This window comes from Carlito syrichta, unplaced genomic scaffold (assembly GCF_000164805.1).
Source record: "Carlito syrichta isolate Samal-C Ts95f unplaced genomic scaffold, Tarsius_syrichta-2.0.1 Scaffold308093, whole genome shotgun sequence".
NCBI lineage: Eukaryota > Metazoa > Chordata > Mammalia > Primates > Tarsiidae > Carlito > Carlito syrichta.
In genome coordinates this window covers 200118-214340 of record NW_007252189.1, presented here as the reverse complement: position 1 = coordinate 214340, position 14223 = coordinate 200118, and the positions used below count along the sequence as shown (strand labels likewise).

The 14223-nt window shown below is 46.2% G+C and overlaps 1 protein-coding gene across 1 annotated transcript in view; it reads left to right on the top strand.

The window, feature by feature from the left end:
• Window positions 1-14223, top strand: part of HK2 (hexokinase 2) — a 70854-nt gene that overhangs the window by 13532 nt on the left and 43099 nt on the right. The window contains exon 2 of the mRNA XM_008064874.1: window positions 8435-8597. Coding sequence (XP_008063065.1) covers window positions 8435-8597 — 163 coding nt within the window. The remainder of the gene's footprint in view (window positions 1-8434; window positions 8598-14223) is intronic.

Below are 14223 nucleotides of genomic sequence, written 5' to 3'. Positions count from 1 at the left end.
CTCGCCAAGTTGCCCAGGTGGGTCTCGAACCCGCGGGCTCAGGCAATCCACTCACCTCAGCCTCCCAAAGCACGGGATTACAGGCTGAGCCACCTGAGCTGGCTTCTTTTAAACCTCTTAAGGAGGCTGGTGGCTCACACCTGTAATCCCAGCTTTTGGGACACCAAAGCAGGAGGATTGTTTAAGCCCAGGAGTTTTGAGACCAGTCTAGGCAACATAACAAGACCTTATTTCTACAAAAAAATAAAAAATTTAGCTGGGTATGGTGGCACACACTTGTAGTCCCAGCAACTCAGGAGACTGAGGCAGGAGGATTGCTTGAACCCAGCTTTGGTGAGCTGTGATGACGCCACAGTACTCCAGCCTGGGCAACCAAGCGAGACCTCGACTCAAAAAAATAAAATAAAAACCTCTTAAGGTACTCAAGGTAGGATTTGAGAACTTTATATAAAAACTGTCAAAGTCAGAATGTTACTTCCTTCTAGACATAAACAATTTAATCAGGGCCAGTTTCCCACTGGGACCAGATAGAGTGGCCTCAGGGTCCAGGCTGTGGTTACCAACCATTCATTGAAATTGGCCTGCAGAATAAGATGGGCCCTTTGGGACTGGCAGGATTGTCATTCATCTGGGTGATCCAGATTCTGGTCTCAACTATGTGACCTTGGTCAAGACTACTCCCTGATGAGCCTCAATTTCTCTGAGATCCCTTTCTGGTTGTTACCTTTCCTTCCCTGGCTTCCCCATACCTAGCCAGGGCTGTGTCTGACCCACCCTGCCTTCTTCGCACTTTAAAAGCGGAGCCTCTATCAGGGTGACCTTTTGCTCTCTCCCTCCTTGCATTGTGACTGTGACACAGTTTCCCTTCTTTTAGTGCTGATCTGGAGGAAAATGTAGGCACTTTAGGGGCTGGGTGTTAATGGCTTCTCATTTTGGGTGTTATCTTATTTCATAGAGTATGGGGTTAATTTCTTTTTAGAGCTTTCTCCCTGGCCATCATACCCCATTTGTAGAGGAAGCAGGCATGTCAGCCTGGTGTCTCAGGGGAAAAAAACCTGACCAAAATTGCCCACTGAGGAAGTTCTAATCTCACCATTACTGCATAGATATCAACTAAAACTGTTCTCTTTTTGTCTAGCACACACCCTTGTCTCCCAGGCTGGCAGGCAGGTGGGCATCGGCATGTACCTCAGCCAGGCTTTGCTCTGGCTTGCCTCTGATTCTCCAGCCTGGAATAGTTCCTCCTTCCTTCCTCTCTCCCAGATAGAGATTTAAAGAGAAGCAGCCCAGATGATATCACAGAAAGAGAGGAAAAATTTGGGGGAAAAGTCTTTCTTTTGTTAACACCCAGTGTGACTAAGTAGGGTTGAGAAATGTCTTTGTTCCTCCAAAGGTGGCAGAGAAAAGTCTAGAAGAAAGTGAGGAGGTGGGGTGGAAGGAAAGGGGGGTGACTGAGAGCTCTACATTTGTTACCTCAGTTATGCCAAAGACTCTGTCTTGTGGGACTGTTCATCCTCTTTTTAAATTGTTGTTTATTTATTTGTTTGAGTTGGAGTCACACTGTGTCACCCAGGCTGGGGTGCAGTGACACTTTCAAGGACACTGCAGCCTCATCCTGCTGGGTTCAGGTAATCCTTCTGCCTCAGCCTTCCAAGTAGCTGGAACTACAGGCATGCACCACCACACTCAGCTAATTTTTTGATTTATTGTAGAGATAAGGTCTTGCCAAGTTCCCCAGGCTGGTCTTGAACCCATGAGCTCAGGCAGTCCTCTCACTTTGGCCTCCCAAAGAGCTGGGATTATAGGCGTGAGCCACTGCGCCTGGCCTATTCATCCTTTTTTATAGTGAGGAAACTGGGGCTGAGAGGAAGTGCAAGTCCTCTAGTGTCACATGCCTGGATTTGCACACTGATGTTTCTGATGCTGAAGCCTTCCCTTTACCACCAGCTACAACATGAGTGTTGGCCTGAATGAATCGGCTTCCATAGTTTCTAGCAACTTAAATCTTTCTTTTTTTTTGAGTTTGAGTCTCTGTCACCCAGGCTGGAGTACAGTGGCATGCTCACGGGCACCACAACCTCGACCTGCTGGGCTCAGGCGATCCTTCCGCCTCAGCCTTCCAAGTAGCTGGAACTACAGGCATGCGCCACCACACCTGGCTAATTTCTTGATTTATTATAGAGATGAGGTCTTACCAAGTTGCCCAGGCTGGTCTCGAACCCCTGGGCTCAGGGAGTCCTCTAGCCTCCACTTCCCAAAATGCTGGGATTAGAGGCATGAGCCATCATGCCCGGCTACTTAGATCTCTTAACAAGCACAAGGTTTGTCTTTCCAGCTCCCAGCTCCCTGGATCAACATGGAATTGTGTCACAGAGAAACATCTGGCCTATATCTTTTTTTTTTTGAGTTGGAGTCTCACTCTGTCCCCCAGACTGGAGTGTAGTGGCCGCTCCCGGCCACCACAGCCTCGACCTGCTGGGCTCTGGCGATCCTTCCGCCTCAGCCTTCCAAGTAGCTGGAATTACAGGCACGCGCTACCACACCTGGCTGATTTTTAAAAATTTATTGTAGAGATGAGGTCTCACCAAGTTGCCCAGGCGGGTCTCGAACCCGCGGGCTCAGGCAATCCGCTCACCTCAGCCTCCCAAAGGCACGGGATTACAGGCTGAACCACCGAGCCCGGCTGGCCTAATATCTTAACTACTGACTTTCAAAGACTCCATGCAGAAAAAGTGGTAAAAATCACCTTTAAGCAGTGTTGACCAGAACAGAGCCCACCATTATCATATTATTGGCGTAATGGAAACCTGCCTGAGGAGAAGGGAAGATGCTTCAGCCCCCAGAGGTGCCAGTTGGTTAGTCTAAATGGATCTTTGGAATTTTTACTGTTTTATTATTTTATTTTATTTATTTATTTTTTTGATTTGGAGTCTCACTCTGTCGCCCAGACTGGAGTGCAGTGGCCGCTCCCGGCCACCGCAGCCTCGACCTGCTGGGCTCCGGCGATCCTTCTGCCTCAGCCTTCCAAGGAGCCAGAATTACAGGCATGTGTTACCATGCCCGGCTGATTTTTTGATTTATTGTAGAGATGAGGTTTCACTGCCCAGGCGGGGCTCAGGCAATCCACTCACCTCAGCCTCCCAAAGGCGCGGGATTACAGCCTGAGCCACCGAGCCTGGCTATTTTTACTGTTTTTAAAGAGCTCCTCATGTGATTCTGATGTGCAGCAAGCCTGGGAACTCTTATCACAAGTAGCTGAATGGAGATGAGGCAGAAGTTATCCAGTTATCTCAAAGCAGATTTATCTCTGATTGAGAAAAATCTTTCTAACAACTAGAGCCAACCAACAACATAGAGTTTAGAGAAATAGTGAGACTCTCACGCTTGGAAATATTATGGAGATAAACTTGAATACTGTGTTCAGTGGGATTTTGAACTAGTTACCCCAAGGGCCTTTCCTTTCTAAGGGTGAATTTATTTTTCCTGTATTCCCACTGCTGTGTATACGTATGGTGTCTCCTAAATAGCTTCCTCTCATTACGTTGGGCCTGGTGTTCCCCTTCTCTGGCTGCACTGTAGGTGAAAGTTGCAGAATTCTGAAATTGCATTCACTTCCTTCTCAATTTAGGAGAATCGTCTTTGTATGGCGGCTGCTTCTTGTTTTTGACTTCTGCTTCCCCTGATTACAGTTCACTCAACATAGTGTCTGCCGAGGCTAGGTAGGCTCCGCTGGTGTGTAGGAAGCTGTGAAATTAGGTGATTAATGTCACAGGGCCCTAGTAAGCTGGGTGGACATACCAACATGCCCAGGTACCATTCACTCCCAAGTTTTGAGAGTTCACAGAGTTCCAAGGTGAAAGAGGGGAAAGTTTGGGCCAAGCTACTGGACTGGGCATTTTGCACAGCTGTTTCATTCTCTTTCTCTTAGTCCCTAAGAAGGTCCTGAGGTTATCCAAAAACCACAGGGCAGGCAGGGAGTTTACACTGACACTAAGAGGCATTCACAGGACAGGAGAGAGTGGCTGTCCTGAGGGTCTGGTATTGGGACCAGACAAACTTCTGTGTAATCCCAGCTCTCACCAGGTCCACTGTCCAAGGGACCCGTAATATTGGTACAGAAGTTTTACAAAAACACAGACTGGGAAATGACATCTGACAGGTAATACATGGCTCCATAAATGTTTACCTGTTGTAACTGTCATCATCATTATTACTTTCATCTATCATTGAACACACAAAAGATAGTTATCTGTGGGGCAAAGGGCAACACACTTGAGTGAAGAGTGACTGTTTAACTTGATTATTCAAGGGTTAATGATGAGAAGCATCTGATTGGATTTCCAAAAAGCTTTGTAGCAGTTTAAACATCAAAGATAAGATTATCATTCAGGCTGTTCCTGAATGTGGCCTAGCATTGGCCTTTGGCCTGGGTGGCCCCAGACTTTGCTCTTTTGTGTACATGACCTTACACTTACGGACATGATGGGAAGACCTCCTAGTGAGGCAGTACAGACTCTTCTCTTCCATACAGGAACAATCTTGTCCTCTTGGCAGATACCCAGAGCCATCAATGGAGGATGGGTATGTGGGCGGCATCAGTGAGGCTTCTGGACCTTCCTCTCTTTGGGAAAGTAGTAAGAGGGGAGCTCCAACGTTGTCATGTGTCACATACATGTCTTCTGCCTCTGCTGCTCCCTGACCAGCTCAGCCAGCCCTGTCTGCACCTTATGTTTGCATTGGAGGATGACTGGAATAGAAGATGCCCTTTTGGTGGGTGTGGCCAGCTTGCATTTGATGCAGTGCCATCTGGCCTGTATAGAGATCCTGCTGTATTCCAGCAGGCAAGAGGCAGTTGTCTAGCAGAGTATACAGGAGCACAGGCCAGCCAGATGTCTCCATCAATCCCAGTGTGACCCCTTGTGTCTATGTGACTTCTCTCTGTAGATACTACCTACCTCAGAGGGCTGTTCTGAGGATGAAATGAATTAACGGGAGCAAAACCTTGAGAACAGAGTCTACCACAAAGCAAGTGACACATAAGGGCTTGCTGTTGTTACTGCTGTCCATGAGGGCATCTCAGGCCTGGGTGGCCCTGGACTTTGTATATTAGCATCAAAATGTGTAAGTTGTGATGTAGTGCTCTTGGATCAGTTGAAGGTGCCATTGGATCTGGAGTGGGAGGCCTCGGGGTGGTCAAAGTTGCCCTGGGTCTGGGGTTACCAGGGATGGCCGAAGACGTATCTGACATTTTGCCATTATGGAGGAGGCTTGTTTGGTGTTGGACTGAAGCTTCACCCTTTTACCTCTTGAGAAGCCTGAAATATCCTCGTGGCGGGTGGCCCACCCTAGCTCCTGAGTACTGCAGGAAGCAGAGATCAGTGACTCAGCTTAGGAACGCTGAGGCACATTGAGAAGCCTCAAACAACTGAGGCATCAGGATTCTGAAACAGAAGAGACAGTTGGATTCTTCCTGATTTAGACCTATGGATTCAGACTGAGGTGACTTTTTCCATAAATGTTGGCACAGGAGAATTCTGGGAAGTCCTTGTTTTGCAATTTCAAACCCAATGGGACAAGCCTGGTCTCTCTCCAGGTTGGAGGGAGTGAAGACATGGCCAGGGGCCTGCTCAGCAGAAGGAAGTTGCCCCTTGACTATTCTTTTCCTTCTCCTCGCCTCTGCCCTGTCCCCCTTCCCCCACAGTGAGAATGGCATCTCTTGGTTTTTTATTTCATTGTGTTTTAAACCTCTAGTGGTTGTGGAGGGGGTTGGGTTGATGCCCCGGTGGACTTTCCTTCCCCTTGTAGCATTTTCCCCCAGAATCTGGTCTTTCCACTTTTGGAATCTTAGAATGATGAAAGATTAGTACTGGCTGGAGTCTTTGAAATGATCTGAAGATCAATCTCATTATTCTACAGAGACAGAAAAAGTCCCAAACAAAAGATTTTGCCCCAAATCCCATAAGGAGTTAGGATATAACCTAGAAGGGAGAAAATGTGAGTAAAGAGACTTTTCTCTTATACTTTGCCACAAAGGAGGACACTGGGTTTGTTCTTAAAGGATTAAACACCTTTTGCTGTTCCTCTGGAAATCTTAGACTGAAAGTTTGGTTAAGAAAAAGTCAGTAGCCTTGACAAAAATGCTGGAAATTCCGAAAGTTTATAATATTAATGAACACCTTTGTCTGAGAAAGATAGTTTATAAAAGTTCATGCTCCTTTGTCAGAGTTGGGCAAAAGTGAAAGTCAGAGAGGCGTCTACTGTGTTTCTCACAGGAATAATAATGGTAGTGTCAAGCTTTGCCTTTGGGACTCCTGGAATGTCAAAGCTGGGAAGAGTATCATCCCTTCCAGTTCCCCAGTTTGCAGGTGAGGCTGGGAGGGCCACAATTCTCACACCTGGAGCACAGCTGAGACCTGGCCCAAGGCTTCTGAGTCCCTCTGCCCCTACTCTCCTGATGGCCAGTGGGTCACCTGTCGTGGACCCTGTTGCGGAGAACAGTGATAGTGTGGAAACCAGGTGAGGCTGGGAGGGCCACAATTCTCACACCTGGAGCACAGCTGAGACCTGGCCCAAGGCTTCTGAGTCCCTCTGCCCCTACTCTCCTGATGGCCAGTGGGTCACCTGTCGTGGACCCTGTTGCGGAGAACAGTGATAGTGTGGAAACTTATGCCTCCTTAAATGGGTTTCTATCAGACTTTTTCCTGATTGGAGAAGACTGGGAATGTCCAGGGCCATGGCAGATGAGCACTTCCAAGAAGGAAACTATTGGCTGGGTGTGTTGTCTTGCGCCTATAATTTCAGCTGCTTGGGAGGCTGAGGCAGGAGCATCACTTGATGCCAGGAGTTCAAGATCATCCTAAGCAACATAGTAATACTCTGTCTCACAAAAAAAAATTTTTCTTTTTTTAAAGATGGAAACGATCTGAGAGGGGCTTCTGATGCTTCCCACTCTCCTGGTGTTAAATCTAGGAAAATTTCATGTAAATGACAATGGAAACAATATCAATGAAATGATCTTGCCTCTACTTCTGCACACAGGGGAGGTCATGTTATCATATTTATTTATTTATTTAGAGTCAGGGTCTCACTCTGTCGCTGAGGCTGGACCTTCTGGGCTCAGGCAATCTTTCCATCTCAGCATCCCGAGTAGCTGGGATTACAGGCGTGATAATGTATTTTTTATTTTTTGTAGAGGTGAGGTTTTCTTTGTCACCCAGGCTGGACTTGAACTCTCCTGGGCTCAAACAATCCTCATGTCTTGGCCTCCCAAAGTGCTAGGATGACAGGCATGAGCCACTGTACTCGACCTGTGTTATCATTTATATAAAGCCTCTACTGTGTGTCAGGGACTGTACTGGGCTCAGGGATGCAAAGACATGATTCTAATAGCCCTTGGTGCTTGTGGTTTGGGGGCTAATAAATACATGCTTCCAAGCTGTGGATGGTGTTGTGAAGAGAAAAGCTCCAGTTCTTAGAATAACAAAGAGGCCTGACTGTTGTGTTATGGAGGATTAGAGGAAGCCTCTGTGGAAGGACTGGTAGGAGCTTGGCAGGGCATGCAGCTGAAGTAGCTGTGTGCACAGGCTTCTAGGCAGGGAAGGGTGAGCAGGGGAAGTTGGGCAACTGAACCAGGGAGAGATTCTACACAAAGAGTGCAGAGACATAATAAGATTAGGAGGTAGATAGAGGCCAGATCATGTAGGGCTTTCAAAGGATTTTGAGTTTGGTTCCAATGGGAAGCCACTGAAAGGTTTTTAGTAGGGGAAAGCAGAGTCTGACTGAGGGCGGAAAATGAATGGAAGACGTGAAAGTCTTCCATGTGAGATGCGTAGGGAAATAAAAGAGGAGAGTAATGAGCCCTGGTTCCCAGGCTGCTGTCACAGGCGTTCAGCCTCAACCATTCTGAAAAGAACTCTCCTCTTGCCTAATAGACCTTTCCCCTTTAATTTTATTCTCCAGAAATAAAATTAAACCTTTTTTAAAAAATTGTATTCTCACTCTGTTGCCCAGACTGTAGTGCAGTGGCACACTCCCGGCCACCGCATCCTCAACCTGCTGAGCTCCAGCAATCCTCCTGCCTCAGCCTTCCAAGTAGCTGGAATTACAGGTGCACACTACCACGCCCAGCTAATTTTTCATTTATTGTAGAGATGAAGTCTCACCAAGGTGCCCAGGTGGGTCTTGAACCCGCGGGCTCAGGCAATCCACTCGCCTCAGCCTCCCAAAGTGCTGGGATTACAGGCTGAGCCCGGCCTAAACCTATTTTTACAATCTTAACTTTTAGTTGTTGTTTTTTTCTTTTAAAGACAAAGTCCTATCAAATCAATTCCTATTATTGGTCTTTAATAATAAACTTATGTACATAGGGATTCCAGGACAAAGACCTGTACCACGATTTGTTTAACCCGGGAGTCTTGTTTCCTTCCTCTTTCAGGTTGACCAGTATCTCTACCACATGCGTCTCTCTGATGAGACCTTGTTGGAGATCTCTAAGCGGTTCCGCAAGGAGATGGAGAAAGGGCTAGGAGCTACCACCCACCCCACTGCGGCAGTGAAGATGCTACCCACCTTTGTGAGGTCCACTCCAGACGGAACAGGTACTGCCCAGGGGACGGCTCTGGATGCTTTGTTACTCGGGAGTGATTTGGTTGGCTTTGCTCAGGGACCCAAAGAACGATTAGTCAGTGAAGGTCCTCTGGTTTCAAACTTTAGAAACCAACCACGGCTAATGTAAGCACCTGGGGAATTGAATGAAAGGTTGTGGGATGGGATGGGAGCCAGCAGCCATGGCAGTCAAGGGAGAAGCACCAGGGTGTTGCTCTCTACCATTTGTTGTCTACTTGTGTGCTGAGAAAGGATGCTTGGGTCAGTTTGGAATTTTATAATCCCACTGAAATTGCACACAGTGGTGAAAATGGACAACAGCAAACATACCTTATGTGGTCACAACTATAGGCCATGGCAGCCGTTTTCTGTCCCACCACCTATACATGCCCTAATTGGCACATTGTGTAGGCATGCTGGAGAGGCAGTGTAGCACAAGTTGTCTTAGATTGTTTCTTGAGCCCCATAGTACTAAAAGTCTGAATAAACTTGGGGAAAATGTAGAGAACCACAGTGCATATTAAGGAATTAAAAGCTCTGAAGTCCTACCATATGGACCTGTTAAGCATTGTTTACTCCCCTTGTTAGGATACATAATTCTTATTTCATGATATACTACCCAGCAAGTGGTTTTCTAAATTGTTTTTTCTGTAGCTATGGGGTATTGATAGGTTGCCTAGACTGGTCTCAAACTTCTGGCCTCAAGTGATCCTCTGGCCTTGGCCTCCTAAGGTGCTGTGATTACAGACATGAGCCACTTGCTTGGCCCAGCAAGTGATTTAATCACATGGGAGAAAAGGGTCATGGTGGAGATCCAAGTTGGAGAGTTGGATTAGGCTAGATCACAGAACACCTTGAATGCCAGCCTAGAATGTTCAGTCTTTTTCCATTAGGCACTGGGTAGTAAATGCAAGTTTTTGAGGGGTGTGAGGAGAACTGTCTCGGTAATGTTTTATCATCAGCAGCATATGTGGAGTGAGGGACGGGGTGCGTGTTGTGAGATTGGAAGAGCACAAGACATGGCCCTGGTTGGGTGGTGGTGGGTGGGGAAGAGAAGATTCCAGGGATGGCAACTTTCCAGGGAAGGTGATGAAACTAAGTTGTGTCTGAGCTGTTACACAGCTTGTTTCATTTGGTCCTCATAGTAAGGAATTCCATTTTAGAGATGAGGCATCTGTGAGGCCTTTGAAGGGTGGTGGGTGGTGGGTAGCTACTCACATCTAGAGGACAGAGAAGGAGCCTAAGGGGCAGCTGCCAGGGCAGCGGAAGAACCAGGAAGCACACAGTCCAAGAACTTGAGAAAGGCAAGATCTCCAAGAAGCCAGCTGGTTGCTGGTGAGGTGTTTGCAGAGTCATAGGGATGGGGTTGGAGTTCTGGCATAGGCTAGGGCTTGTTTATGTACCACATGCGTGCGATATTTCCGTCACATTTGTGTTCTTGAGGCTCACCTCCCTGAGTGTCTCTAGGGACCTGGTTTGTCTAACAAGACTTTGTGAGGTTCCCAAAAATGAGTATGTGTTTGCTGAGGCCCTGGGACCCAGCACCGAGGTTGTGACCTTGGCTAGAATTACTCTCTGAGTGTCTGTGTCTCCGCCTTCAGAGAGCCCCTGGAGGTGAGGGACCATCTGAGTTATCTATCCTTTGCCCTGTAGATTGAAAAGTTTATTATATCTGCCACTCCCTCTAACTGGAAACCACACCCACTTCTGAGGTTTCTATTTGACATTCTGAAAAATTTCCTAACTCCTGAAGTCCAGAGCCTTGCCTTTATTTCACCCAACATTAGCACTAAGTAAGTACCCTCAATATTTTCCAAATACATAAATATTATAGGTTAAGGACTATTCTGAACTCCTGCATGTACGAACTCATTTGCTTTCCATGAAACCCTCTAAGGTAAGCACAAATTTTATCCACAATTTTTAGATGAGGAATTTGAGGTTTGGAGGGTCAAATAACTTGTCCAAGATCATACCAGCTGATGAGAGGCTGAGTCAGGAACCAAATTTGTATGTGCCAAAGTTCAGCAAGATCACACACGATGCTTTATGCGTATTTGTGCATGTGTCATCCTGAGCACTTAGCACCAGAGCACACAGCAAATGCTCAGTTAATATTTTTTGAAATAGGTTTGTGGCTGATTGTTTAGCTTGTATGAAAGGCAGGTGAATATGTCTGTTGGGGAAAACTAATTATGGGGCAAGCTTTTAAAGTTCTCATTGCTTTCCTTAGATTGGAAACATGGAGAATCCCTCTGCCTCATGAAACTTGCACTGTTTGCTGCACATGCTGGGATGTTTTATTCACTTAAGCCAAGGAAGGGGCACCTGGAGTAGTGGAGAGCAGACTACAGAAAACCCACACCCAGCTCCTCCCACCTTACTTGCTAGGGGTCCATAGGCCAGCTCCTCATCTTCACACTGTGGGACTCAGCTTTCTCCTTTCTAAAGTAACCGGCTGGACCCAGTAGCACCAGTGTATTCTGCACATGTACTAGAACTGGTGTGCTAATCTATTTAAAAAATTTTTTTCTTAATTTTTTTTCTTTTTTTTTGTTTTGAATTGGAGTGTCACTCTGTCACCCAGACTGGAGTGCAGTGGCCACTCCTGGCCACCGCAGCCTCGACCTGCTGGGGTCCAGCGATCCTTCCGCCTCATCCTTCCAAGTAGCTGGAACTAGAGATTTTTAAAAAAATTTGTTGTAGAGACGAAGTCTCGTTAAGTTGCGCAGGCTGGCCTGGAACCCCTAGACTCAGGCAATCCTCTCGCCTTGGCCTCCCAAAGTGCTGGGATTACAGGCTTGCGGTGGCACCCAGCCTTAGTGTGCTAATCCATTTACATGAAAACTTTTGAGATACTGTAATGGGGGAGAAACCCTAATGTCCATTGGATGTTGCCCTGGACTATTTTGTGTTGGAACACCTAAGGCTTGGTAATTTATAAAGAAAAGAGTTTTATTTGGCTCCTGGTTCTGCAGGTTGTATAAGAAACATGGCGCCAGCGTCTACTTCCGGTGAGGCTCTGGCTGTTTCCACTCATGGTGGGAAGCGAAAGCAGCTGGCATGTAGAGATCACACATGAGAGGCAGGGAGGCACCAGGCTCTTTTTAATAGCCAGCTTTCAGGGAACTAGTAGAGCGAGAACTCAGTTCACTTCTGTCTCTCAGGGAGAACATTAATCTATTCATGAGAGATCTGTCCCCATGACCCAAACACCACCCGTTAGACCCCACCTCCAACAGTGGGAATCAACATGAAATTAGGTGGGACAACCATACTCTAGCAGGTGGGCACTGGTTAATTAATGCAGAAGACAAGAGTCCTCTGTAGCCCATTAAAAAGCATGAGATGTAATATTAGGTGGTATAGAATCTCATTTTGTAAGATAGCTACATGTATTTATCTAGATTCGTATTTACACATCTATAAATTCATATGTGCTTGTACGTATATGTATTTATGGGCACGTAAAGTCTCAAGGACATGCATCAAAGTATTATTAGTATTTGTCCTGGACACACAAAGTCTAGTAAAATAGAAAATCGGTGTATTTGACAAGTCAGCAATTCCACTTCACCTTTATATCCTGAGAAAACTCCCGTATGAATCCATGGGGACATGATCCAGTAATGTTCATAACAGTGTTGCTTATAATGACAGCACATTGGAAACAGTTGTGGTATATTCATGTGATGGAATATTATACAGCATGTCTCATAAATGAGCATATATAAACATGGATACATCTCAAACAATTAGTGAAAAGAATTGGGGGAGGATGTATACCTCGAGTCATTCCATGGAAAGTTCTAAAACTCTCCAAGCAATTGTCTTAGATACACACATCATAAAGTTATTAGGACATGAATTGGAAAGTGTAAGCTAGATAACTGACAGGGATCATTTCTAGTGAATAAAAGGACACTGGAACTGGGGAGGAGAAGAGGAATGTCATTGAAAATGGTCAGCGTCAACCAACCATGTTGTATAAAAAAATGTGGTGCATATACACAATGGAATATTATGCAGCCATAAAGAAGAACAAACATGTACTTTGCAGCAACTTGGTTGGATTTAGAATCGATCATACTCAGTGATCTGTCACACAAAAGAACAGAGTACCATATGTTCTCATTCATAAGCGGAACTTGAACAATTACAATACTGTAAGAAAGTGATTGGCAGTGGTGGGAAACTGTCTGGGGAGGGGGGTGGGATTGGCAGTTGATGGAAACTGCTAGGGGAGGGAGGGGCATACCTCATCAACAAGGGTACCTGCATAATCAACTTTTGTGTACCTAACCCTGAATTGTTCCACACATCTTTATAATAAAAAAAAGAAAGAGAGAAAATGGTCAGCATCAAGGCTTGTTTTGTCAGGTGAGGCTGTGAGTTATGAAATGAGGCAACGGGGATGGGTGACTACTAAACTGATACAGACTATCAAAAGTGAGAATTCTCGAGTCGGCTCGGTAGCTCAGCCTGTGATCCCGCACCTTGGGAGGCTGAAGTGAGTGGATTGCCTGCGCCCGCGGGTTCGAGACCCGCTTGGGCAACTTGGTGAGACCTCATCTCTACAATAAATCAAAAAATTAGCCGGGTGTGGTAGCGCACGCCTGTAGTTCCAGCTACTTGGAAGTCCTGAGGCGGAAGGATCACTGGAGCCCAGTAGGTCGAGGCTTCGGTGGCTGGGAGTGGCCACTGCACTCCAGTCTGGGCGACTGAGTGAGACTCCAACTCAAAAAACAAACAAACAAACAAACAAAAGTGAAAATTCTCCTCTGTCCTTGGCCCCCAGCAAAGTGTGCTGAGAGGAATGACCGAGGTGTGGTTGTGTCAGCCTTTCTACCTGTGGTCACACATAACCTAGGGCCACAGCCTGGGCACCCACCACCACTGCCACTGCTGCTGCTGGGGGTGAGCCTCTCTCTCCCACAGAAGGCTCCAGGCCTTTGCTCCATAATGGCTGTTTAATACCACCTTTCTCAGAACCTTTATTTTTCAATTTATTCATTAACAGCATCACTTTTCAAATGCGAGAAATTAAATCTTGATTCTAAACCTCTGATCTACAGGGAACTAATTCTTTTTTTATTTTTATTTTTATTTTAGGAAGTAGCAAATTTATTAGCACTGGAGCAACTCAGCGGGCTAACGCTCCCAGGCTGAGCACTCCGGGAAGGGAGGAGAGGGGTCTTATACCTTAGTTTAGGTAAGGGAGGGGGTCAGGTTGAGTGACTATACATTTTCTTTGTGGGAAACTATCGGAGGGGGGGAGGGAGATGGGATTAATGGTAGTAAATATCTGTCTGGGGATGGGGAGACACCTCTTATCAACAAGGGTGCCTGAACGAAGCATATTTATATACCTAACCCTTAACTGTACCCTACAATATCATAATAAAAAATATTGACAAAAAAATTATCAAAAAACAAAAAAAACAACAAAAAAAGAAAATCTGGTTTTGCTGAGTACAACTTTGTAAATTCCAAAGAAAATGTATAGTCTTTTTTTTTTTTTTGAGTTGGAGTCTCACCCTGTCGCCCAGACTGGAGTGTAGTGGCCGCTCCCGGCCACCGCATCCTCGACCTGCTGGGCTCCAGCAATCCTTCCGCCTC